This window comes from Anolis sagrei, chromosome 2 (assembly GCF_037176765.1).
Source record: "Anolis sagrei isolate rAnoSag1 chromosome 2, rAnoSag1.mat, whole genome shotgun sequence".
Taxonomy (NCBI): Eukaryota; Metazoa; Chordata; class Lepidosauria; order Squamata; family Dactyloidae; genus Anolis; species Anolis sagrei.
In genome coordinates, this window is record NC_090022.1 from 70352691 (window position 1) to 70379133 (window position 26443).

Below are 26443 nucleotides of genomic sequence, written 5' to 3' on the forward strand. Positions count from 1 at the left end.
AATTCCTGACAATTGATTGACTTGATTGGAGCTTCTGCAAATTGAAGTCTCAAACACCTGGAGGAACAAATATTGGGAACCACTAGATGAGCAAAATATTTGGTCCTGTTCCCTTTGCCATTGTCTCATTAGCTAATATGGATTTCCTGGCACAGGACAATACCTCCCCCTGCTTTGTATAGATCCTCTCTGCTAACGCTACTAACTGTGGTGAATGGGATAGACCAACGATTCCAATTTGAATAATTACTCTCTTAGATTTATCCTGGACTCGATTAGTCAGCTAATTGTCCAGTGCTGGAATTCCTCTTCTAGTACATAATAATAATGTATTGTCCATCCTACCTTGTTGTTTTCATAGTGCTCTTGTGTACTGGGCCATTACTGCATTCCTATTTTACAGGCAGTTAAAAAAATACTAATCTTCTCACTGCCATCTAGTGGGTCCATGTCTAACAACTCAAGGGTCTCAAAGCACTCCTCTCTGTTTAATAATCCCATGTGATGTTTCCATTGGGCATAAGGGCAAATTACATTCTGTTGTATAGAGTTTGCACTTTTCCTATGATTTCACAATCATAAGAATGATAATCACACCCTGAAACAAGCATACAAACATTGAATGTGATAAGAAGCTTTTACGTTATTCAACACTTAAAGCAATGTAAGAATTAGAGATGATTGAATTGTTAGGGCTGTGTTGTAAGTTGTTGTGAGTTTATAAGTCATTTCCAACTTATGGTGAGCCTGTCATGGGATTTTCTTGCAAAGACTTTTTTCTTTCCAAATTTTTATTCAGAAATAGGAAAAAACATAGTAAAAATAATTCAAAAATCAGATTTTATAATACTGTATGTATTGTTAGAATGATGCAACTATTTAATAACACAACATACTACAAAACTAAATCAAAAGCAAATACATGAACCAAACATATTACATTGACATGCATGCACTAACTTACACACAGAGATGATTCTACAAACCTCATACTCATGATGTATTGATTACTACTGCTTATTATTCTGTTCCCTTAGATAGTACTATATAACCACACTTTTACTTTTAAAAACATTCATCTACTTTATAAATCCTGCAATTGACATTTGCCCTTTACATTGTTGTGAAAAAAGTAATAAACAAGCCCCAATATTTCTTGAAATTCATCAAAGATTTATCCTTACTCACCAAGAGCCCCTGGTGGCACAGTGGGCTAAACCCTTGTGCCGGTAGGACTGAAGACTGACAGGTCGGAGGTTCAAATCCAGGGAGAACGCGGTTGAGCTCTTTCCCATTCTTTCTTTCCAGTGGTTCAACTACTTTTTTCATATTGCTTATATTTAATTCTATGTTAATGTTTGTATATTTGAAATTGTGTTAATGTTTTTATGTTAAGTCGCTTTGAGTCTTAAAACAGGGTATAAATATAATAATAATAATTTCTTGAATGTTGAAAGTCTAGAACCTCAGACAGTATTTTTGCCAACCTTGTGCTATTTTTTGAAAGGATGTTTCTGCAAATTGGCAGCTGCTCTATCTAGTCTATCCTTTGCTACACTTGTGTGTGCGTGCGTGTTTTAGGCCAAGATCTGACTACTTTCTCCCACTATTCCATTCACCCTCTTTCTCTTTTCCTTCCAACCATCTCTGACCTAAAAATTGCTTAGCTCTGTCTCAGATTGATTCTGGAAACTTAAGTCAGGATAGCTATGGTCTATCCACGATGTGTCATCATATTTGATGTGTTAGAACCTTCTCAGCATTTGCAAGTATATTACTCCATGAAGCAACTATATGTTATTATACAGTCATTTGTTTGATATTTACTGCTTGTTACTTTCAAAGCTTTACCATGGTGCTTTACTGTTCCCCAGTGCCATAATTATGCATGCATCAATTCTTGTATGTTCAATAAAATAAAATAGCTCTATGTGTGGGTTACTGGAACAAATCTTCTCAAATATACAGCTTCCATAAGAGACTTATTAAGTAACTCCCAGAACATGAATGGGTTCGTATATATGTGAGACTACTCTTGTGTAACACAGAGCACAATAAGTCAGGTCACAAACACCACAGCAAAGTGTATACACAAGCCACTTGCTGACTTACTGCCATAGTGTAAAATATTTAAAATTCCGCAGAAAGAAAGACAAAGTGCTCATTGAAAAGATATTTATTAATGATGTGATATACAGTGCCATTTGAACTATGAAATGCTGCCACAGTCCTGCAATATTTTGCTTGTTTATTTGCTATATTTACTGCCTGTTATATTTGCTCCTTAGAGTATTGCTGCCCGGGAACAATGCATCCTATTTTTATCAAAAGATAGATGCCAATACCTGACAGACCTAACATGGGGCTGCTGGATTGCTTGGACTTGCTAGACTGGTGTTTTGATGGAGTTGTGATGTCATGTTGCAGCGAGAACAAGACAATTGATGACAAGGAAGTATTGTCGGTTCTCTCTCTCATGCACACTCACACACTTGTTGCTTCAAAAGAAAAGAAAGTAGCATTGTTCTGTGTTGAGATGAAGGCATGCGGTGATGGGCTGTGCTCTCCTTTTGGTCCTCACTACTGCGGCAATATGTGTGAGTCCACCATTGTGCCTTCTAGGCTGAGGAAAGACAGAGCCAAAATACAAGGAAATCATTGATTTAGCTCCTCTCCTTGTCTTATACTTGGTTTTAAGGATTATATATGACGTCATGGCTTTCCATTGTCTAGTTTCATGACTATTAATTTGTACCTGCTATATGGATAGTCCTTTTATGATTTTCTGAAGTGGAAATAAACTAGACAATGAGGTCCAGTAGAAGAGCGCCTATGTTGCACGGATACATTCTGAGGTCCGCTTATCAGCAGCTCAACATGGTAACAGGTTTCTGACCGCTGCTTGGAGACCCCACCATGACACAGTGGAGTAGAGCAACTGCCAAGCAAATGAAGTAATATTGGGCTAAGAGCTGGGAAAAGTTATCTTGGTCTTGACTAAAGTGCCTCCACTTTCTAAGAACTTGTAAGACAATGTGTCTCTTACCAGGAGCATTCAACATATTTGTGAAACTTCACTTTCCAAGGAGCCAAATGAAGACAAAACAAGGTGTATTTAAGCCAGATACAAATTGTGCATGTAAATAAACAAAGCACTCAACATTTAGCATGAATTGCAATATCAGAAGAAACCAGTTTCACACAAAAAACAACTGGGAGGAAATGTATGTGGACTCCAGAGAAACTCAATGAATGAGAAAGGTTTTCCTACATATAACTGAACAATATGGGACAGCTTCATATTTCATGAAATGCAGCTCCCAAAGAGGTTAGGCTATAGGTCTTATTAATAAATGTATAACTCAGCTAACAAAGCCTCTAACAAGGAAGGTTCTTCTCACAAAGTCCTTTCATACCCATTTGATCTCCAACTTCTTTTTTTTTCTTGCTAGCTGCATTTTTAAAAAACAAAACAAAACATTCGGTATTGGCACTGGGAAGGGTGGTGGGGGATAAAGAATCGAAACACCAACCTTCAGGTCAACAGTTCAGCTGGCACATGGATTTAACCCATTTGCTACCATGGCTCCTAATCCAGCACTGGAAGCTTGTGTATCTGCAAGACAGGGTGAGCTCCCTTCTGTCAGTCCCAGCTTCTTATGCAGGGACATGACAGAAACCTCTCACAAGACGGTAACACATCTGGGCATCCCCTGGGCAATGTCTTTGCAGATGGCCAATTCTCTCACACTAGAAGCGACTTGCAGTTTCTTGAGTTGCTTCTGACACGATTTTTAAAAAGTGCTGGATTGGAACTGCATGTCTGCAGTAAACATCGCAATAAAGCTTGAGATGGGAAAACGAATTCTTCTCTAGTTGATCTTACTGTTTCAGAATGCGCTTATATAAAAAGACCAAGATAAGCAGCAGCTACCCCCAGACTCCCTTACTGAGAACATGTAAACAGCAAAACAGAACAAAAATGTGAAAGCATGTAAGCCTGCTTCATTAGCTATTCCAGCACATTAAACAAAACCATAGGTTTCTAAGTTTGGGCAAGAAAACAGAAATCATGAAAAGTTACAGTTCTGTGAAAGAAAAGTAATCTCTGGAAGCATTTTGAAATAAGGAAAGTGGTCTCCATGAGCCTCAGAATGTCTTTGCTTACTTATGCAAGGACATACCAGACCTGGTTTTATTTCACATGTGCATATTGTTAGTTTGGGGCAAAAAGTCTGCTGAAACAAGGTGAGCTGCTCTTCTTTTGAGTGGTACAGGAACGTATCCTTATTTTATCCACACTATCCCTGCCTTTGGGTATCATATTTTTGTTAAAGAAGAAACACCCAGGAACACATTGTTATCTGAGCTATGCCAGTAAAACAACGAGCTCAAACTTAGAGACTGAGATTCCTATCAGTAATTTTTGAGATAATCATTCACACAAATTAAAAGCAGGCTCATAAACCACTCTAGCCATTTCTTCTTCAAGCTGGGAGTAAGCAGCAGGGAATACCCCCCTCCCGTGTAATTATTATTTTGCTCTGTAAATACAGAAGAAACACAAGAATACTATGGTGATAGAAGCTGTAATTATAGAGAGAGATTGACTGTAGCATACTTGACAAATAAAACTCATTGACCCCTAAAAAGAACATTTGGGGCTGAGGCTCTTCTTCCTCTTTCACAGGAACACCAACTGCTCAAATACTATTAAAGATCCAGAAGCCTAGCTCTTTAATCTCAAAGTAGGACTAAAAGGAAGGACAGAACAAGTACAAATTTACTGGTATCTGTTCTGTCCACTGGCCATTCCTGCTTTAGACTCAGCCATACAGACAAACTTTGTGTGGCAGGGCAGGACATTTGTGGTGAAGGTGGAAACACACTTTCCCAAGTCCTGATGTAGGATGAATTCCCAAAGCCTGTGTGCTATAATGATCCAGTTCCTGATATGCCATTAAATCCTCTGGATTACCACTCACTCTCTTTGAGTCTGGCCTATCCTAGAGCTATTGTGAAGAAAGACTCGGGAATAAGAGTATTAATATTCCATCTTGAATATACTGGTAGGAATATAGTCACAAATATAATAAATAAATATTGTCATTTTTCCATTGACTTAAATGCAATAAAGTGTCCACATCAAACCTGGGTGTAGTAGGAATGAGAATATGTGGAAAAACATAGGCAACAGCTTTTCCCCACCTGGTAAAGTGCTCAACAAATAGAAAAGGGCTGTCTGTATCTTCTATCTAAATTTCTCAAGTTGTGATTTCATGGCCACCTTTTGTCAGTTTCTCTGGCTCTGTAGCAGCAAAAGTACTAGAAATGAGTGGTTGAACAGTCAGATAAGCCACTTATAAAGCAACAACTGCACAAAAGGAATGCAAGGTTTTGCCATTATACTGGGAGATAATGTAAAAGCTGTTTATCACTTGAGCTGGGCCAGCCCTGCCCTTAGGCAGATGGAGACAGATGCCTCAGGTAACAGATATGGATGGGGAGGTGGGGGGAAGAACACTGAAGGCATGACAAACATAGAACTGTGTGTATCATTTTGCTTCCCTGCTTCCCCGTGAGCTTGTCTTTTGCCCTCAGATACTGTTCTGTTGCTATTTTTGATATAAGGCTCAACTGTCAAACTAGTCAACTTTGGTATTTGGTATGGGAGAGGGGCAATGTGGGAGATGCTACAATCTGTAAAATGTATCTGGCCAGAGAATAAGTTGTAGCTGTCCAGATGTTTTGAAATGCATCTCTTACCATTTATTATGCTGGCAACTGTTGAATGGAATTAGATTCTCAAAAACATCTAAAAGGCCAGGCATTCTCCATTCTGACTTTAGGCAGAAAGGGAATACAAACCGGTATAGGTCTCTTTATACCAGAAGTGTTATGCTAGATAATAATTCTCTCCAGCTTGAGTCTACATAAGAGCTGGAGAGGATGCTGGCAGCCACAATCTAATACCATCTAGCAAGTCACAGTTGCCCAGGCAGCTTTTATATGAATGTGCACATCATCAAAGAAATTCATCCACACCTTTTGCATACAGCTCGCCCTGTAAAGCGGAAGCTACCAAAGCAGATATATCGACTACCTGAGAATGGAAGCAGCCACACAAAAAAGTAACTCTACACACATTTATTTACAGGACACACAGGTCCAGATTGCTTCTAAAGGGGCTGTGCCCCAATAAAGCTGTCTTAGGGATATATTTCAACCAACTAAATAAGATTCTTTTTTTCTTACTTGCCAAACATGAACAAAACAAAAAAAGAGAGAGGATTTTTTCTCTTCTCAGTCCTACTGGCACCCCAGAATTCCCTAACAAACCATTGGTGTAGAGATGGGGAATGCTGCCAGCTATGTCAAGGCACTCAAGACTGGTATTATAGTCCCTCTCACAGGACTGCTCTAGAAAGAAAAGGGCCCCAATTGCAAACATGTCAGGCCTGGCAGGAGAGCAAACCAAGAAACTCCTCAGAAGTGAAACTGGACGAGGTAACGGATGCGACATTGACTCTCCTGGTAGATGAGGTACTCGCTCTGGCTGAAGGATGAGTTCTCATATTGCTTCATAGGAATGGGCTTTCCTTGGGAGATCAGTACTTTTTTCCCGTCCAGGATTAATTCTTTATCACGCGCAGGGTCTGGGAACAACAAAGCAAGCAAAGAGAGGGGGCCATCAAGGGCTATGATAGTTAGACTATCATAATAATTTCCCCTCCCCTTTTTTCAGTTTCCTGACTCACCAGGTTCAGTCCTGCCACAGGCCAAGACACTGTCATAACCATTTGGGGGTTTGCGTAGGGAAGAGTCATCGCAGGTGATACGATACTCTTTGCCGAGGGCCACCTCATTCAGGAACATGATCCCCACCTGCTTGGAGGTGGTGCCAACTGGGTGGAGAAGAGAAATAAAACATAGGTGAAAATGGCCCTATAAGCACACTCTCCAGCAATCTTTGAAGATGGACACACAGACTGCAAATGTTCTGAACATAATGTGGAACCCTCTTAAGAGAAATCCTAGAAAATTAAAGCAGGACTATGTGAAAGAAATGCTAAGCAAGCAAGTAAACAAGAACCAATGTGACTGCAGCTATCCCTTCACATTTGTGGTTTTGACTTTTGTGCATTTGATTTGAAATATTCTCCCTAGATCCTCCAGTATGGTTTTATGATCAACTTCATTAAGTCATGCTCAAGGGCATAGAGATTTCTAGAGAGGAAGCCTTACAGGTATCTCTAGGTCCTCCAACACAATTCTATAATCAACCGCCAGCAGACGTCAACCATGTAATCATACTGGAACACCCAGAAATTCCCAGAGAGGTGTTATCTCAGATAAAAGATCAGGCCGGGCTTTAGCACAACTGGTTAATCACCAGCTGCAATACATCTTACCAATCAAAATGTTGGAAGTTTGAAGCCCAGTCTGGGTGAGCATACAATCTTTAGTCCAGCTTACTATTCACCTAAGCAGTTCAAAAACAGCTGTGAATAGAGAAATTAGGCACCACTTAAGTGGGAAAGTATTTTACGGCATCATAAAAGAAATACCAGAAAATGCCGTCGATCAAAGAAAGGAGGAAGTCTGTGATCAAGGCTCGTCATAGAGGATGGAGCAACAGCACCCGTGGCCAGAATCAAGCACAACCTCCAGGACGCCAAAGTTGGGGGAAAATGCCGACATAATACCTCTATCTCAGTGGTTCTCAACCTGTGGGTCCCCAGATGTTTTGGCCTTCAACTCCCAGAAATCTTAATAAACTTGATAAACTGGCTGGGATTTCTGGGAGTTGTAGGCCAAAACATCTGGGGACCCACAGGTTGAGAACCACTGCTCTATCTGTTGTCCGTCCTGTCTGTTTAATGGCATTGAATGTTTGCCGTGTATGTGTGTTCTGTGATCTGCCTTGAGTCCCCTTCAGGGTGAGAAGGGCAGAATGTAAATGCTGTATACAAATAAATAAATAAACAATAGCAATTTCTTTATTTACAATTTTCATGGGGGGTTATGTGCCTCTAAACCCAGTGAAGTGAAGGATTGACTGTAGCTCCAAGTGTGCTGAAGAAATACCTCTGGGCTTTGTGGTAAAACTTAACAGAATCTAGGGTTAGAAAAAGGGATGGATTTGTTTTTTTTAATGGCAGGGGAAGTGGATCGAAACAGGTGAACAGTCTGGAAATTTTTTACCTAAGTATGAAAATAAAGTGAAATCAAGTGAAGATGTATACATTTGGAAGATGCTAAGTTAAATGATGTGGCAGTCATTAAAGGAAAGTAGAATACATTTGAGAAGATGCTGAGTTAAGAGGGGTCAATGAATGGGAAAGTGTGGATACTACTAGGCCAGGATATGTTGTGGTACAATTGTTGTCATTTGCCTTCTCTAAATACCTGTGATGTTTTCCAGCTATCATATATGGATAGTACTGACTAGAGGCAGGAGAGTTTGCAAGTCTATAAAGTCAGGAACAGGAAATCTCCTGCCGATGAGCCAGATATAACTTGTGGTGTAATGCCTCTTTAAAGCAATTCCGCATTTATTGCAGATGCCGTACTTAATGAGCCGAGGTTTGCCAGACCTCATTCACAATGTAATGCTGGAGTTTGTGAAGACGTAAACCCTGCCTCTGTTGCCACTGGACTTTAGTGACTTTCTGACTCCATCTTATAGTAATTTTAGCAGCAGACATTACATGGCCCATCGAGATCCCTGCAATAAATCCAAGGTGCCACAAGATGAAGAGCAACCCATGTCTTCTCCCCAGTTAGGTTACAGATGTAAATGCAGCAAATCATGACAGAGCAGCAAAGAAGGCTCTAACTGGCCAAAGGAAGTAGAGAATCATCTCACCATAGCCTGCCGATTTACTGTTCTCAGATGCAAAGTACAGGCCCTTGCCCACACGTCCACCAGAGTGTGGCATGATGCGCAGGCCACTCTTCAGGATGGCAGCAACAACTGCAACATTGGTGCCATGCCACAGCAGACGCCTGTTTTCCAGATGGTCATGGATCTTGAAACGGCTACCCTGGAGGCATTTGGGGAGGAAATATAAAAGGGATAGTGAGTGGCATTCTACACAAATTGTGCACTTCTATGCATGTCATTGGTGGTGGGGCCAGAGCCTGGATTGTGTATTCCACACTGGGGAAATGCATCTAGATTGTGGAACATACACCAGGGATAGCATGTTCTACTGCAGAAATAAGGAAAGGGTGGCTTCTACATAGTCACAAGGGAATTTGCAAGGTTTGAAAGAGCCAATCCAGCAGAAATGCTGGATTGTCTTTTCTCAAAACTGTTCTGTACATGTTCCCTGGAAATGTGGGGAGTAATTTCATTGTTTCTGCCACCCCTATATGTTTTAGGCTTGGGCAAACGGGAAGTAAATCAAAGTTGGCTTCTGTCTCACTTCCTGCTTGAAAAAAAGGTTGCTCCTAGACTTCAAACATCCCAGCAGGAGATAAGAACATGGCAAAATTGGCTCTATATTTACTAGGAGCCAGATAAAAGTGCTTTTTTTTGTTTAAAAAGTCCCCCGCAGCAAAGCTCATCCCTATATGCATAGATCTAAATGCAGCCAAATTGGAGTGAAAAAAATTAGTGCTTTTTACGAATGGAATAGATTCTTGTTCTGAAACTTTAGGATATCTTTAGGATATATTGTATGTATTTTTATCTTTTACAATTTAGATTGTAAATCGCCTAGAGCATCTCGGATGCAGGGCGATTAATAAGTAATTAAAGATGATGATGATGATGATGATGATGATGATGATGATATAGTTCTGATGTAATGAGATCTGCATGGCTTTGTCCAAAAACAGGTCAGGCAATTGTATTCGTAAGTGTTGTAAATACACTGAGTAAGTAGAACAAAAAGAGAAGGACACTATCGCTTGACCTTACCTCACCCTCCCTGTTCACCTTCCAGATATTCATGACATTAAGTTTTCGGTAACTGCAGCCTGTCTTCTCTATGTAGTTTACAGTCAGCTAATGTGGGGAGAGGAAAAGAGAAGCAGAGAAAGGATGTGATCATTAAAGTGCCAAGGCATATTGGATATGCAAATCAGCATTTTTCAGTTGAGAAGCAGATAGACCTACATGCTGCCCCTGTTTCACAGTGGTCTCCCACCCCACAGTCACAGAGAACAAGAAGCTTTCTATGGAGTTATCATACCTTATAATCCTCCACTGATGGGTCTACCAGGGTGAGCTGGCACTTCAAGAGTCCATAGTCTTTGTCCAGTGGATGTGGTACTTCCTTCATCTCCTCCTCCTCTTCTTCCTTCTCCTTTTTCTGGGCCTGTAAACTTTGGGCCAGTTCAATATCTGCCAGTACCTATCAAGAAACAGAACCATAATATGTATATCTCGCCCTTCTCACCCCGAAGGGGACTCAGGGCGGCTTACATAAGCAGCATTATTCCATTCCTGAACAACAATTAAAAGCAATTAAACAAACCATTTAAAACAACATTGAAACAACATATGTAAACATTAGACAACTATCGTGCATATATCCAAAGCCAGATAATCAGATAATCATATTCATCAATCTAAAGCTAATTCCAACTGTATTGCATAGATAATTATACTGGGCCAAATGCTTGCTCCCAAAGCCAAGTTTTCACTTGTTTGTGAAGGAAGGAAGGGGCCAATCTAATCCCACTAGGGAGGGAGTTCCACAGCCGAGGGGCCACCACTGAGAAAGCCCTGTTTCTCGTCCCCAACAGTTAAGCCTGTGACGGTTGTGGGACTGAGAGCGGGGCCTCCCCAGAAGATCTTAACCTCCATGGCAGTTCATAGAGGGAGATGCCTTTGGACATGTAGTCTACTTACATTCTGTCTACAATTCTCTACCACTGAAATCAAAGTGCTTTACTTCTTAATAAATATGTTTACAACTGTGTCATCAGTATACCATTGTCACTGAGGCAAATTTACTATTTTTATTGTAAAAGCAAAGGGGTTTTTGTTCCCTTTGCCAGTAAAGTATTTTGAACTCAAGGACTGAAGCCTAAACATCCATTGAGTTACCTAGCTAGGTACTCAAGGCTACTGCTTTCTCACCTTTGAGGAACAAGACTGCAGTAAGACTTCAACAGCTGACTTTTTTCTCTTTAAGCCCCAGGCAACAAGATCTCTCTCCTCATAGACTAATTATAAATTCATAATATTCTTATAACAGTGCAAATATAGCTGATGGAAAGAGTCCCATTATCAACGTAAAACACAAACTTTGATAACTTTTAACATAAGTAGAAAGAGACTTGCACTGAGCAAGTGGAACCAAAGGGTCCCACCTCAAGGACATGCCAGAAGCCTCCCACAGGATGGTAAAACATCCGGGCATCCCCTGGGCAACGTCCTTGCAGACAGCTAATTCTCTCACACCAGAAGCAACTTGCAGTTTGTCAAGTTGCTCCTGACACACACACACACAAAACACCCAAGGATTGCCCAGAATGATGCTTGAATCTTGACACCATTTCCACCATTTTTGATTTTTCACTGCACTACTCTTGAGCCAGATACAAATCCCTAGCTGGTAGTGTAGGCAAACATGTAGAAGTCATCACAAGTAAGGAAGCTTCATCAATGTATAGTAGGCCCATAGTATAAAGACTCAGCAGCAAAAAACTCTGGCAAACTGGACAACCCTTAGCCCACCAATTTTTCATGGCTTAACAAAGATGGGATAAGTCCTCCAAATTCCTCACCAACAGCATGTCTTTCTTAGCCTGGATGATCTCTTGTGTATTAATGGCTGGAGGACGACAGCGGCCAAAGTTGTGAGGGATGATGGTGTAGAAGCGAGAGGAAAGCTCTTCCAACTTCTTCTGGGAGCATGACTGCTCCTGCAGGGCCGTTTCTATGGCCTCCAAAGCTTCAAAACCTTTGGCAATCTGTTGTTTGCTTAGCTTCCCTAAGGGCATTTTCTTCACATCTGACAAGACAAGAAAGTGGAAATGTTTGGCAGAAATCAACCCAACAAATTCTGGCTTTGAAGAATTATGCAATCTAAAGGTTGAAGAAACCCAGATTGGATTGCCATCAGCTATCGCCACCCAGATCTCTCTTCCATCGTTTTAAAATTCAACTGCAGCATTGCCTGATGCTCCTAGGTTGATCTTCACTTGTGATAAAGGACCAGAGAACCATTCTTACCATCAGTGGCAGACTGGGCCTCTCACCTCAGTCCCCTCTCCCTCTGACCTCATTGCAGCTGTATATATCAACATTACCCATAAGTCATATGGAGAACAAGTTTCTAACCACATTAAACACATTCATTAGTAACAGGACATGGAACTGAAACATGTGTGATACCAAGAATAAGGAATATGGCATTTCTCCTACTCTTTTTTAATGCAGAGCAAAAGGCAGCCTCAGTCTTTACCTATATTCATGGTCTGCATAGCATCTTTAAACATGTCATTGCTGAAGATGAGGGAGACCAGTTCCTGGGTTTGCTTATCCAAGGTGCATGGTAGTATTCTCTGCTTGGATGGCTTCACTCCATCTGTGCTGTCCACCTTAGAGAGAAGAAACAATCTGGCTCCAGATCTGTACATAATTTAGTTCTTTCAGCCAAGGCGGGACATCGATTCACAATTACAACACACAACTTGGCAGTAAGTACCCTTGAACACAGCAGGCCTTACTTCAAAAATACATGCACAGGACTGGGCTAAGTGTTCATTCCACCCTGACTTAGGTCGTTGTCAGAGGAACTGGTGCATTTATGTGTTCCCTATGTCACCTCCTGCCATGACTAGCTTCCCTTCATGCCCTATTGTTCCCTCCCTCCTCTCATACATTTATGCACACACACATAGACACACTTTGAAAAGATAGTTGCATAGTGGTCATACTACAACCAAAGATTTGGGATACTACACTACAACTGTGTCTCAAACTTCCCATGCTGTCATTGATGGAAAGACCAATGAAGCTTTATCAATTTGCCTCCTTCCAACTAGTGTACATTTTATATAAAAGTCATCTGAAAATGATCAGTGGCTCACAATTAAGAAGCTAGTAAAATGTAATATTAGAAAAACATGTCACAAATAATTTGACAGTATATATTCATATATGTTTTGAAGCTTTATTCAAAACATTATGCACACACACACACACACCAATTTTGGTTGTCTAGTGTAAGTATTTGCACTTTAACTCATATCAAGAGTTCATCCCATGAAAATCTAAAAGAAGAACCAACCTAACCCCTCTCTCCGCTGTGGCGCACCTTCTAGCCATTTTTGAATGTATGGGAAGGAAAATGGTGGTAGTGACTCTTTGACGCGTGGAGTGGCAGGAGAATGAAAAAGGATTGGTGTTTCTTTTAAATTCTTGTTGGACAGACACAGCTTTCACTTTCACCACTCTACTCAGAGAAGGGGATAGCTCCTTTTAATATATACACTTAAGATTAAATATTAATTCTTATTTCAAAAGGAACCATCACCTTCTCTGAGTAGAGTGGCAAAAGGCCTTTCTGAATGCCTTGGTGGGAAAAGGACAGCAGGGCTTCGGCACTTTCCTCTCTCCACAGAATGACTTTTTAGTTATCCACAGGTGGTATCAAAATTAACAATTTTGTCCCCCAAACTTGCTCTTGACTTATATGTGAGGCTGACGTATATACAAGTACTGTATATATGGTAATTTTGGAATGAAAGCTGAAGTGTGCCATTTGCCTGAGCAAAGACTTTCTGGTGATCCTGACATAAGTATAAGTGCAAGGAAGGAAGCCATAGAACAGGATTAAAATACATAAACATCTTGAAGAGGTCAGAAAATTGGACTAGCAAAGCTCCTAGTCAGAGTACTTGCCAGAAAATGTATAAAGCCAAATTTCTACTTGTTGGAATTCAAAAACCAACCACTAATAATAAGTCCAGAAACTGTGGAAACGCGAAGAGTACACAAGTTTAAATGTCCAGGAGAAAACCAATTTGCTGATAACTACATACTATATAATCAATTACTTCATTTCTGACCCCACAGGGGACTCAAGGCTGCTTACAAAATTCCACCAAAAATTCAATGCTGCATATAAACACAAGAATAAAATTACACACCCCATCAAACTATAAAACCATTAATACACATAAGCAAATAAAACACATGGAACAATAAAACGTATTAAAATGTATAAAGTGCAGAGTCTTGTTGCTGTCAGAGAAAAGAGTGAAACACTGCCTGTTATGACTAGCAGGGATCTGTTATATAGTTGATGGGACACACTATTTAAAGTACGTGCAAATACTTAAAAACTGAGCATAGTGAAAGGTAAAAGCAATTTTCATTTCCACTGGTTGCACAATATGAAATTTTAAACAGACTTAAATTGACTGCACTATGTGAGATTTTAAACAGACTTAAAACAATTTATCCTTCAGAATTAGATGTGCTTAAATGTGCTGACATTTGGCTGGAGTATGTCCAAACTTTGCAATAGAACACATGATAAGGGAATGACCTATGTAAGGAACACTGAAATGGCTTTCAATAATAGCCATGAGTAGGAAAAAGTAGCCTTTCAGATGGTGCTGGACTACCATCTGAAGGATCAAAAAGAGATAAACCTAAAGATTTCCTTTTTGGAAAACTCTGCAGGGTCTTTTTCTATTATCTCTAGCAAGTAAGGAATATTGAAATTGTATCAAAACATGTTACATTTGTAACTCTGGCTCTTATTTTATTATGTGATGATTATATATCTAGTCTTTTAAACTTATTGACACTGCTGTATGTTACAAGACATTTCATAGAGAGGAAAAGAATAATCTCAACCTAAATATTATGCCGCAACTTGTTTAATTTATAGTCTGTTAAACAGTAATCTTAAACAGTATAAAAAGCACGTAAAACCTTACAACAAAAATGAAAGAAAATCATACACAGACCCTTCTGCACAACCAGTCAATTGCCAAAAGGTGTAATAAATATATAGGTACTGAGTTGTTGAAAGAAAAGAAGGCTAGAAATTTGGGGACCAAAGACATATGTCATTAAGTAGGCGCAGAATTCTTACACCCTCATTTTGCCACATACCCTTAATATGTACAACCCTGTTTCAGGTGTGGGCAGGTGATATACTGCTCTTTTCATCATGATTCTACGGCGCACTTACCAGAACTGTGACCTGAAGTTGTATGCTATGGACTTATGGCACAAGTCCTATCCATTTTTATCTGAAAGTAGATTTCTACTTCACAAGATTCAGATTGCAGCCTTGGAGCAAAGGAACAAGGATGCCCCTGTTTGGCCATATGCTCACCCAGGAATGTAGTTTTCAATATCAAAACTGAGCCTGCAGCCCTTTCACAGAAAAACATACTCTCAGTTTCTCTCTGTGGTTTCTTTGATTCCACAGTCTAAATTCAAAGGAAAGCCTTTTTGCTATTTCTATAGTACAGGGGTCCCTAAATGAAGGTCCATGCAGCCCTCCAAGGTCAATTACCCGGCCACATCCTAAACTTTAGACCTAGGGTTGCATAAGTTTGAAGTAACTTGAAGGCTCACAACAACAATTGAAAAGCAGGCCACGCTTTCCATTGAAATACAAAAGTTTATGTTGGTTAAAATTAGTCTTCATTTTAAATATAGTTTTTTCCCTTTTTTGCACTACAAATAAGATAATTCATTTTTACACTACAAATAAGATATCTGCAGTGTGCATAGGAATTCATTCATTTTTTTTTTCAAACTACAGTCTGGCTCCCCAACAGTCTGAGGGACCATGAAGTGGCTCTCTTTCTAAAAAGAACTGACTCTCACTCTAGTACAATAACTGGCACTAGAAAGCATTGCTGAATTACTATAAATCACACAGAAAGCTCTACCGTCTGCCACTTCTGCTTACAGACCCCGGCTTTTACCTTAAGTATCACTTCTTGGTCTTCTTCATCCCCTTGTTGCACCTCAATCAGGGTATATTTGCCATCATGACAGACAAAGTTCTCTCTGTCAGCCCAGTTGTTCTTTGTCTTGTCCCGAAACTTCTTCTCAAAATCTTTCTTGGCAGCTTCCAAGGATGGGAAACTGCTGAGTTTTGACTGTCCTGCTTCACCCTAGAAACAAGATCAGGAAATTAAAAATGTGGTGGTAAATGCATAAACATTTTATGCCTCTGCCCTGTGCCGTTTCTACATTCTTTAGACTGCTTTAATATGAAAATTCTGGGATAAAGTTCTGTCTTAGATATGCCAAATAGTGGGGGAAACAGTTTCTTTTAGTGGGCACTATTAATGACCTCTCCATTTGAGAAGAAGAATAAAGATTTGTCAAGTAAACACATCATATTACTTAGGATGGGGGCTATGGTGGCGCAGCGGGTTAAACTGCTAAGCTGCAGAAATTACTGACTGGAAGGTCAGCAGTTCAAATCCGCGGGATGGCGTGAGCTCCCGTGGTTAGCTCAGCTTTTGCCAACCTAGCAGTGTGATAACATGCAAATGTGAGTAGATTAATAGGTACTGCTTCAGCAGAAAGGTAACAGTGCTCCATGCAGTCATTCTGGCCACATGACCTTGGAGGTGTCTATGGACAACACCAGCTCTTCAGCTTAGAAATGGAGATGAGCACCACCCCCCAGAGTCAGACTCGAGTGGACTTAATGTCAAGGTGAAACCTTTAACACTTATGATATATGCAAAAATGCTAGAAATTGCCAAAATTTGAGGAAAAAGTAGATAATTGATCGAGACAAAATAGGTTAAACAAAATATGAGCTATAGCCATATCAGAAAAATTAACATATAAGCTAGGAGTAGCAAAGTGAGAAAAAAGGCTTAAATATTGTACAATGAGACTGTCTGGATGGCTTCATGTTGCACTCCAGACCAGGAAACACTTCTGTACTTAATCACTACACTGTAGTCCAAGTTAAATCTGCCAAGTAGTTTATTGAAGATTATATAAAACAGAAGTTCAGCAAAAACAGTAAAGTCTATACATATAAAATAGTCCATAAGATTCAATGTACAAAAGTAATCAAAATCCCAAAGCTACAGGACATCCAATACAGGAATACAAGAAAACCAGGAAGCCAAGGCAGTTCACAATCCAATAGAAAAATCCAGGAACAATCCTTCAAACTTGGAAGCATGAATCAGGCACAAAGACGTGGAACTAGAATTCCCTCAGAAAGCTTGACCAGGACTTGGCAAGAGCTGTTTGCTCAACTACTAACGTTGACCAGACTGGCTAGGAAACACTCCTGGCCTCTCTAATAAAGACATGAAGTCATACCTTCTCCCATGAGTTGCTGGTATGGGTCTTTTTGGTAACAGGCGCTGTGACCTTCGGAGGTTCTGCTGAGCAGCCCGAAAATTAAGTCTCCTATCAACCAACTCATTATCTTGCAACTCATTATTTTCTGCACCTGGGATTTCAGTCTCTGAACTCTTTCCCCTAGAGAACAGCTCCTTTGCATCATTTGGAATGTGACCTTCACTGACTGTTGGAAGCACAGACTGCTCATTTTCAGGACTTTAAATCTCATGATGAGGATGATGATTATGATAGGTTATTTGTACGTATTCTGCCCTATCTCCTGAAGGGACTCAGGGATTCCAACATAACAATGGCAAACATTCAATGCCTTCATAAAACAAACAAATCTATATAAATAAAAATGTAATGTTTGTTTGTGATATTCACAGAACCACTGGTTGAATTGACACCAAATTTGGACAAAATACACCTATCAGGCCAACGAGTGACCATCACTCATAAAAACACTGAAAAACACAGCAGAAAAGACTTTAAAAGCAAAAAAAATAAACCCCCACAAAAATACACTACAACTTATGTGCAAAACCACATATATACCCAAGCACACATATATACACATATACACAAATATACACGCACACATATATTGCATATACACACACACAAAATACATATACACAGACTGGGCCACAGCAATGTGTGGCAGGGGGTGGCTAGTACTGACATAAAATCCCAGAGAAACCCTGCATTTGAAAATAACATTAAAACTTAACATCAGATTAAAGCCTAACATCAGTAAATTATTGTTTGAAAGGCCAGATTCCCCATCGCCTATGTCTACACTAACATGAGTACCAGACACAATCATGGGCTGAACTACAACACTCCATATGTTATAGCATATAGTCTTGTGCTTAAGGAAGCTTATGATGGTAAGGACCACCATTCTCTATATAGCAACCCCTACAGTTCCCTAAACCAAAACTTGACAGATACTTCACTATTAAGTTTCATCAAGAAGCCAAGGTGCTCTGATTTTGGAATGCAGCGTAAATGTATTCCTTTGAATTTGGCTTTAGATTTAGTATAAATTTGACGTAAGGCCTTAAGTACAATATAATCATCCTTCTGGTGGCTGCTCCCAACCTCTGGAGACATGACTTGGAAGGAATCCCTCTGCAGCCTTATAGGCAGATCAGCCCTCAACTGCCATGTAACCAGAAAGCAAAGAACCTTTTAATCTGGCTGGACTTTAAGCAACTGGCCTAAACTGCTGTAGAAGGGAGGCAGGTATCACATTTTCTATTCCATTTTTTAGAACTTTTTAAAATTCTTCTTTCAAAATGGCATTGTAAAGGTAAAGGTTTTCCCCTGACATTAAGTCCGGTTGTGTCTGACTCTGGGGGTTGGTGTTCATCTCCATTTCTAAGTTGGTGAGCCAGCGTTGTCCGTAGACACCTCCAAGGTCATGTGGCCAGCATGATTGCATGGAGCACCGTTACCTTCTCGCTAGAGTGGTACCTATTGATCTACTCACATTTGCATGTTTTCAAACTGCTAGGTGGCAGAAGCTGGGCTCTCAGTGGAAGCTCATGGCACTCCCCAGATTCGAACCTGTGACCTTTTGGTCAAAAAGTTTAGCAGCTCAGTGGTATAACCCACTGCGCCACCGGCATAAGTAACATTATATTCCTAATATTATGAGTGGTTCTGAGTCCCATTTAGAGAAAAGAGTAAAGATATAAATCCAATCAATAAAATAGTGAAATACTTCAGCTATAAATAATCACTGCCACACCCTGTTATCTTGCACTTCTTGCATCTATTTGCCACCCACAGCTATCAAAGTAAAACATCTGCATAAACCTCAGTTATCTATTATTTCCCCCACTCTTTTAGAAACAAAACCCCAGTACCTGCTGGGGTTTTGTTTCAGGATTCCCTATGATATTAAAATTCCGTGGATATTCAGGTCTCAGTGTATAAAGTAGTACAGTAACATGGTATCTCTTATATAAAATGGCAAAATCATAGTTTGCATTTTGGATTTTTTTAAAGGGTATTTTCAAGCTCCAAATCACTGAATTTGTGGATACTGAGGGCCAACTGTACACTCTATCATATTGTCAAAGGCTAACAAAAGAATAAAGAATTTAAATACAGTACAACAAATGCTAATTGTAGGGTTTTGACATTGCAAATCTTTTCTTGAATACATATTTGCCAACCATCCACCTTCAGGCAACTTTCCCCAGTTATTTGACCTATTTAGATTTTGAAGTGCAATTTACTTATTATTTCACTAGCTCTGTTTTAGTAGTTTAGTAGAGAAATCGGTTTGTCTTCACCCTCCCAAACCTTTGACCTCATGCTTAGTCAGAAATGAATCCAACCTATATCACTTTAATAAAAGCTTTACAGGCTTGCCTTGACCTTAGGCTCATTAAATTTCATAAATTCATAGCAATCCATGTCTCCCTCTCACTCCGCACGATGCCTTTTCCTAAAGCAAAAAATACATCTTTTAATATTTTGATCCTATCCTAGGTAATAGGGATTTGGCCAAACAGACCAAAGCAGCAGAGTGTCCCTGCACCTCAGGGTGGCTAAAAAGTTACGCTGAGCTACCAGACCATCTTAAAAGGGGTTACCTGAATTTATACCGTTTTTGCTCCAGGGTGTTTTTGTCAACCAGCTACCAAGCTTGGAGTATCTTTGATAGAACTGTGCATATTAAAATTGCCTGTTGGCTTTTTTTCATGTCAGGAGTGACTTGAGAAACTGCAAGTCGCTTCTGGTGTGAGAGAATTGGCCATCTGCAAGGACGTTGCCCAGGGGACACCCAGATGTTTTACTATCCTGTGGGAGGCTTCTCTCATGTCCCCGCAGGAGAAGCTGGAGTTGGCAGATGTAAGCTCACCCTGCTCCCCGGATTCAAACCAATGACCTTTCGGTCAGCAGTCCTGCCAGAAAATGGGTTTAACCACCGGGAGCACAATGGCTTATGGTGACCCCATGAATTTCATATGGGTTTCTTAGGCAAGCTATACTCAGAGGTGATGCTAGCCTACAGCACCTGGCAGGTGACTTAGGGCCCTTCCAGATAGCGCCTATATTCCAGGATCTGATCCCAGATTTTCTGTTTATCCCAGATTATCTGGCAGTGTGGACTCATATAATCCAGTTTAAAGCAGAAAACCTGGGATCAGATCCTGGGATACAGGGACTGTCTGGAAGAATTCTCAAATGAAAAGCTGAAAGAGCAGCAATTTCTAGGATCCCAGAGCAAAGCAGGCTTAAAATAGGAAATAAAATACTTAAAGCAGAAGCAACAGGTAAGTAAAAACTGAGTAATCTTAAAATAGCATGCCTACCACAGATTGCGCATCTCATGGAAACCACTATATTAAAAACATCTCGATATTTGGAGTTGTGGCACTGAAGCAGAAATTGTATTTCACTGCCTGCTCAGTCAGTCTCCCCATCCCATATTCCTTCTGCTTCCCCTCCCAGGATTTGCCAAACATATTTTTCTAAATCAATTCCTCCCCTTCAGAGCAGTTAACAACTATACAGGAGTGGGTTCTCTTGAGGTCTGAGCAAATATTGTTTGCAATAAATGTGAAGTGCCTCCAGACAGGAAACTTAATTTAAATCCATAGCAACCAGGGTCTGGAGCCACATATACTTAGATCCTCGGAGAAGCTTTTCAAAAAGAAACACCACCACCATGAGCAGTTTCAGCCTTTAAGGCTAACAATAATGTATCTATGTAACTATCCTATACCTATGCTGAACTCAGAGGGACTTATTATAGAGGAGTTGAAATAAGTTCCTTCCACCACAATCCCCATTTTTGCTCCTTCCCAAGCTTATCTGAGATAGTGTGGTTTACTTAACAGAAAATCACAATTGCTGTAAATGTTTCAGTGAAAAAAAGTGAGGACATGTCTCTTTGGTCTGGTATTTTGATTCTTGTAAGATTTTTGGTTTTTGGAAATCGAACTCTCTTTGTCGTAAGTTATAAATAACAGCATGCCAAAGGAAGGATAGCCCACTGAGAAGCAGTGTTCTACTGGGATTCTCATATAAAAGTAAAGGTTTTCCCCTGACATTAAGTCCAGACATGTCTGACTCAGGGGGTTGGTGCTAATCTCCATTTCTAAACCGAAGAGCCAGCATTGTCCGTAGACACCTCCAAGGTCATGTGGCCGGCATGACTGCAAGGAGCACCGTTACCTTCCCACCAGAGCAGTACCTATTGATCTACTCACATTTGCATGTTTCTGAACTGCTAGGTTTAAAGAAGCTGGGGCCAACAGAGGAAGCTCATGCCACATTCCGGATTCGAACCTGTGACCTTTCAGTCAACAAGTTTAGCAGCTCAGCGGTCACACATCTATTATAACCATACAATCCTTTTCTATTATGTTGTCCAAACCACCCATCCTGACTTTTGATTTTTTTAAGTGCATGCATATCAACAGCAATAAATCCTACCCTGATTTAAATATTGTGAGTACACTGTGTTTTTCACCACAGATCATGGTGTAAATTAAAGCTAACTTAACTTTTTCCTGCTTCATATCTGGTCCTCCTTTTCTTGCAAATTACACCATGTAACACGATTTTTGTTCCTGGGTTATAAATGTCATTTCCTAATTGGGTCAATCATAAAAATATGGAACAAGTTTATTAAACTGCAAAAACGTTTTGCAGGCATCCTGCAGCAAAATTTACTATAGCTTTTCAATTAATATCTCAAAGAGTCTGAACCAATTCATCAAAGTTTGTAGAAGCCACAAAAATGAAGTGTCTGGAGTGTAAAAATTAATTTTAAAGTAAATACTGCACAATTAATAGGAAATAACACTTTCAGACCAGGAATTGATTTTTTAAAGTATTTTGTTACATAGTGTTATTCATGTGGAATCATTTCTCCTAAAGCAGATGCTCCTTAGCTCCCATGAGACTTCTTATCAGAGGCATCCAATTCTTCTGACTTTACTCAATGTCCCTGTAATGTCTCATAGCCCCTATAGATATGATCCCCTTATGCTTACAGTTTCCTTTTATTGCCAATATGTGTTCCCTTCAATATGTATTCACTTGCTGCACAGCTGTGGTGCAGCAGGTTAAACCGCTGAGCTACTGAACTTGCTGACCAAAACGTTTATATGGTTGCGTGAAAGGGCACATAGAGTTCAAAGAGACTACAAGAACCATCCTGTCCACACCCATTTTGTCATTCAGGAACATGGGATCAAAGCACTCCAGAGAGATGCACATCCAGCCTCTGCTTAAAAGACTCAAAGAGAGAAATTCCACCATGCTCTGAGGCAGCATATTTCACTGTTGAACAACTCTTACTGTCAGGAAGTTATTTCTGTTGTTTAGGTGGAATCTCTTTTCCTGCAATTTGAATCCATTGCTCCGTGAACAAACATGGTACATTGCCTCACCATTGCCTCACCACCAGTTACTTTCAGTGGGACAATGAATTCTATAAACAGAAAGATGGAGTAGCTATGGGGAGCCCTCTCAGCCCGGTCATAGCTAACTTCTACATGGAACACTTTGAAGAACAAGCCCTGGAGACAGCAACCAAAAAGCCCACGATATGGTTCAGATATGTGGATGACACCTTCACCATGTGGAGCCATGGAGAAGAAGAACTCAACAGGTTCCTGGACCATCTTAACAGCATCCACCCAAACATCCAGTTCACCATGGAAAAAGAAAATGAAGGAAGACTGCCTTTTCTAGATGTCCTAGTCATCCGCAAACCAGATCAACAATTGGGTCACACCGTCTACAGAAAACCCACACACACAGATAGATATCTACATAAAAACTCCAACCATCACCCAAGTCAAAAAAGAAGCACCATTAAAGCCTTGACAGACCGTGCAAAAAGAATCTGTGAACCCCACCTCCTCCAAGATGAACTGAACCACCTCAACTGGGCTCTCCAGGCCAATGGATACTCCACCTCAGACATCAGAAGAGCTGCAAGACCGAGAACAAGCCACGAGAGTCAAGATGAAGATCCACCCAGAGGAAAAGTGTTCCTGCCATACATCAAGGGAACCACTGATCGCATAGGGAAGCTGATGAGGAAACACAACATACAAACAATCTACAAACCCACCAAAAAAATCCAACAAATGCTACGTTCAGCAAAGGACAAGAGGGATCCTCTCACCTCTGCAGGAGTCTACTGTATACCATGCAGCTGTGGACAAGTCTACATAGGGACCACCAAACGCAGCGCCCAGACACAAATCAAGGAACATGAAAGGCACTGCAGACTACTTCAACCAGAGAAGTCAGCCATAGCAGAGCACCTGATGAACCAGCCTGGACACAGCATATTATTTGAGAACACAGAAATGCTGGACCACACCAACAACCACCATGTCAGACTACACAGAGAAGCCATTGAAATCCACAAGCATGTGGACAATTTCAACAGAAAGGAAGAGACCATGAAAATGAACAAAATCTGGCTACCAGTATTAAAAAACTCTAAAATTATAACAGCTAAACAACAGAGAGGGAAAAAACCAGGCACAGATTAACACCTCCCAGCAACAGATTTTCCCAGGCTCAGGCAGGCCTTCAAATGCTAATGAAGGTGATCAGCTAAACATTCACACCTAACTGCAGCAGGGAAGAGCTCCTTGCCCCACCCCAGCCATTCCACAGATATATAAACCCATTGTCCTAATTCCAACAGGCCTCACTACCTCTGAGGATGCTTGCCATAGATGCAGGCGAAACGTCAGGAGAAATGCCTCTAGAACATGGCTCTATAGCCCGAAAAAGAACCTAGTGATTCCAGCCATGAAAGCCTTCGACAATACATTAAACATGGTACAGATCAGTCCCAAATAGAGAAGCTTAAATTCAGCAGTCTTCTCAGAGCTAAAGGCAAAATGATTCAAAACACCAGTTAGGCCTATAGCAGATAAGAAGGGGAGATGTGGCCATCAGTAGACATTTGGTGAAGTTCAAAGTATTGGGAATCAAGCAACGAGGGTTTATGAAAAAACAAACAGCCCTCTGGGAAGCAAGCAGCAATGCAATGCCAGGCTAAAAAGGGGACTAAAGCCCAGGTGTTATACTTGAAATGGTGTGCAATTCTGTCATTGGGTTTGTTCTGGTTACCCTTTCATATTTATTTAATGCTTCTTCTGCCTTTTTTTTCTTTCCAGAGAGGCTTAAATGGAGTAACTGTACAATGATCTTGACTAGCAACGGCAACATGCAACCTTCTGGATGGAGCCCTATCAGCACCTGTTTGCTTTTCCCAGGGAATGGAGGAGAGCATGCCTGGTTGTGAAATGAAGCAGCAGCAAATAGGTCATTTTTTTAGACTTGTGTAGCAAATAGACAGTCTACCCTATTGCTTTTAATGTTTTCATTATTAAACAGCTGGAGCAAACCTATTTTGTTCAACATCTAATGGGGGGGATAATGCAAGAACACAAGAAAAACCCAGCAGGATGAGACCAAAGGTCTGCAGTATTACCATTGGAAAAAGGCAGCCAGAACAAGGGATTAACATGTTGTAGACCTCCACAATAGGCTCTCAGGTAGTTCAGCAGGCTAAACCACAGAGCTGATGAACTTGCTGACTGAAAGGTTGGCGGTTCAAATCTGGGGAGTGGGGTGAGCTCTTGCTGTTACCCCCAGCTTCTGCCAACCTAGCAGTTTGAAAACATGCCAATGTGAGTAGATCAACAGGTACCACTTCAGTGAGAAGGTAACAATGCTCCATGCAGTCATACCGGCCACATGACCTGCAGGTGCCTGCGGACAATGCCAGCTCTTCAGTTTAGAAATGGAAATGAGCACCACCCCACAGAGATGGACACAACTAGACTTTTCCCCTTACTTTTTACCCAGATACTTTCAACTTGGCTCCCAGGGCTTATGTTATGGGTCTCCTCACAGGTGTAAGCATCCTTAATATACAATATTATTCCCTTTTCTCTCCTGTTAGGCCTGTTTCTCAAAATAGGGTAGACCCCTCGATTACTGCAACAGACAACTCCTATGGTGACTTGGAGAGCTATCATTCATATGATCACTATAAGTTGAAGTTGCCTTAAAGACCCTAATAATAACTACCTTTGTTTAGCTCCGATTCCTCCTCATTCCTGCTCCCCCAATCTGCTTCAGTACCTTCCTCTCCTATCACTCTCTACTCTCTTGGAAAAGTGAATTTTCAGACATTCTGGTGCTGGGCCCATCACATTTATCTAACTGGGGGAATAATGAGAATAAAAATAGGTAGGGAACACAGATAGCAAGTAGATTCTCAGAGCCCACATATGTTGTGTTCCTGCTTACTTTGGTCTGGCAATCATTGCTGTAGGAATTCTGTGATAGTTCAGATTTTAGCAGAGTTAGGCAAGACTGGTCATGGTTGTGGCTCATTATGAAAATAGCCTGTCACTTATTTTTAAGAAGCACCAACTCTTTGGCCCATTTTAGGCAGGATACTCACCACACGGCCCCAGCGGTTCCAACAACTGTATTTCCCATTCTCTTCTATGAGTTGGATGATGTAGAACTTGTTGTTGTTGTGACCAATGTTGGTTTGGTTCAGCATGCAGTCATAGTCCTCATAAATCTGTAACAGTAAAAGAGAGCCCAACTCTGTACCTACGAGGATGTGATAACAGATGGGAATGTCACATCTTTTAACAGGGACTCAGATGGAATGGTTTATTAAACTGTTACATTTCAGACTCTCCTAGAAATTTGTGAAATGGGAACACAATCATAACTGAATACTGGGAGAACAAGCAAGACAAGATGGACAGCACATTATTATTAGGAACTGACCGAAGTATTCAGTCATGAAAGCAACTGATGGAATCCAAACAGTCCAAAAGGGGCATTTCTCATTCAAGTTGGACTGATACTTTCTCACTCCAGAGAAGCAGCATTAGTAAGAGTGATCTAAAAAGAGAAGGAGGTATTCTGAAGTCAAAAATACTGTCTAGCCCTCTTGCAGGTAATCTATTTTAGGCAATAGATTTTCTGGCAAAAGAAAACACACCTTTTTCATCATACATAGCTCCTCTCCTTCTATACTGACCATACTACACATTAATAAGCACACATATAATTTCCTGGCTGTATGGCCATGTTCCA

The 26443-nt window shown here is 40.5% G+C and overlaps 1 protein-coding gene across 3 annotated transcripts in view; it reads right to left on the minus strand.

Moving 5' to 3' along the window:
* Positions 1 to 6132: 6132 nt before the first annotated feature.
* Positions 6133 to 26443, minus strand: part of PARP3 (poly(ADP-ribose) polymerase family member 3) — a 28339-nt gene continuing 8028 nt past the window's right edge. For all 3 annotated transcript variants that reach the window (XM_060765822.2, XM_060765821.2, XM_067463612.1), the window contains exons 3-11: positions 25791 to 25916; positions 15919 to 16110; positions 12426 to 12561; positions 11746 to 11972; positions 10203 to 10364; positions 9929 to 10015; positions 8870 to 9047; positions 6759 to 6905; positions 6133 to 6656 (exon numbers count right to left, since the gene is read on the minus strand). In XM_060765822.2, coding sequence (XP_060621805.2) covers positions 6487 to 6656; positions 6759 to 6905; positions 8870 to 9047; positions 9929 to 10015; positions 10203 to 10364; positions 11746 to 11972; positions 12426 to 12561; positions 15919 to 16110; positions 25791 to 25916 — 1425 coding nt within the window. In that variant the 3' untranslated portion in view covers positions 6133 to 6486. The remainder of the gene's footprint in view (positions 6657 to 6758; positions 6906 to 8869; positions 9048 to 9928; positions 10016 to 10202; positions 10365 to 11745; positions 11973 to 12425; positions 12562 to 15918; positions 16111 to 25790; positions 25917 to 26443) is intronic.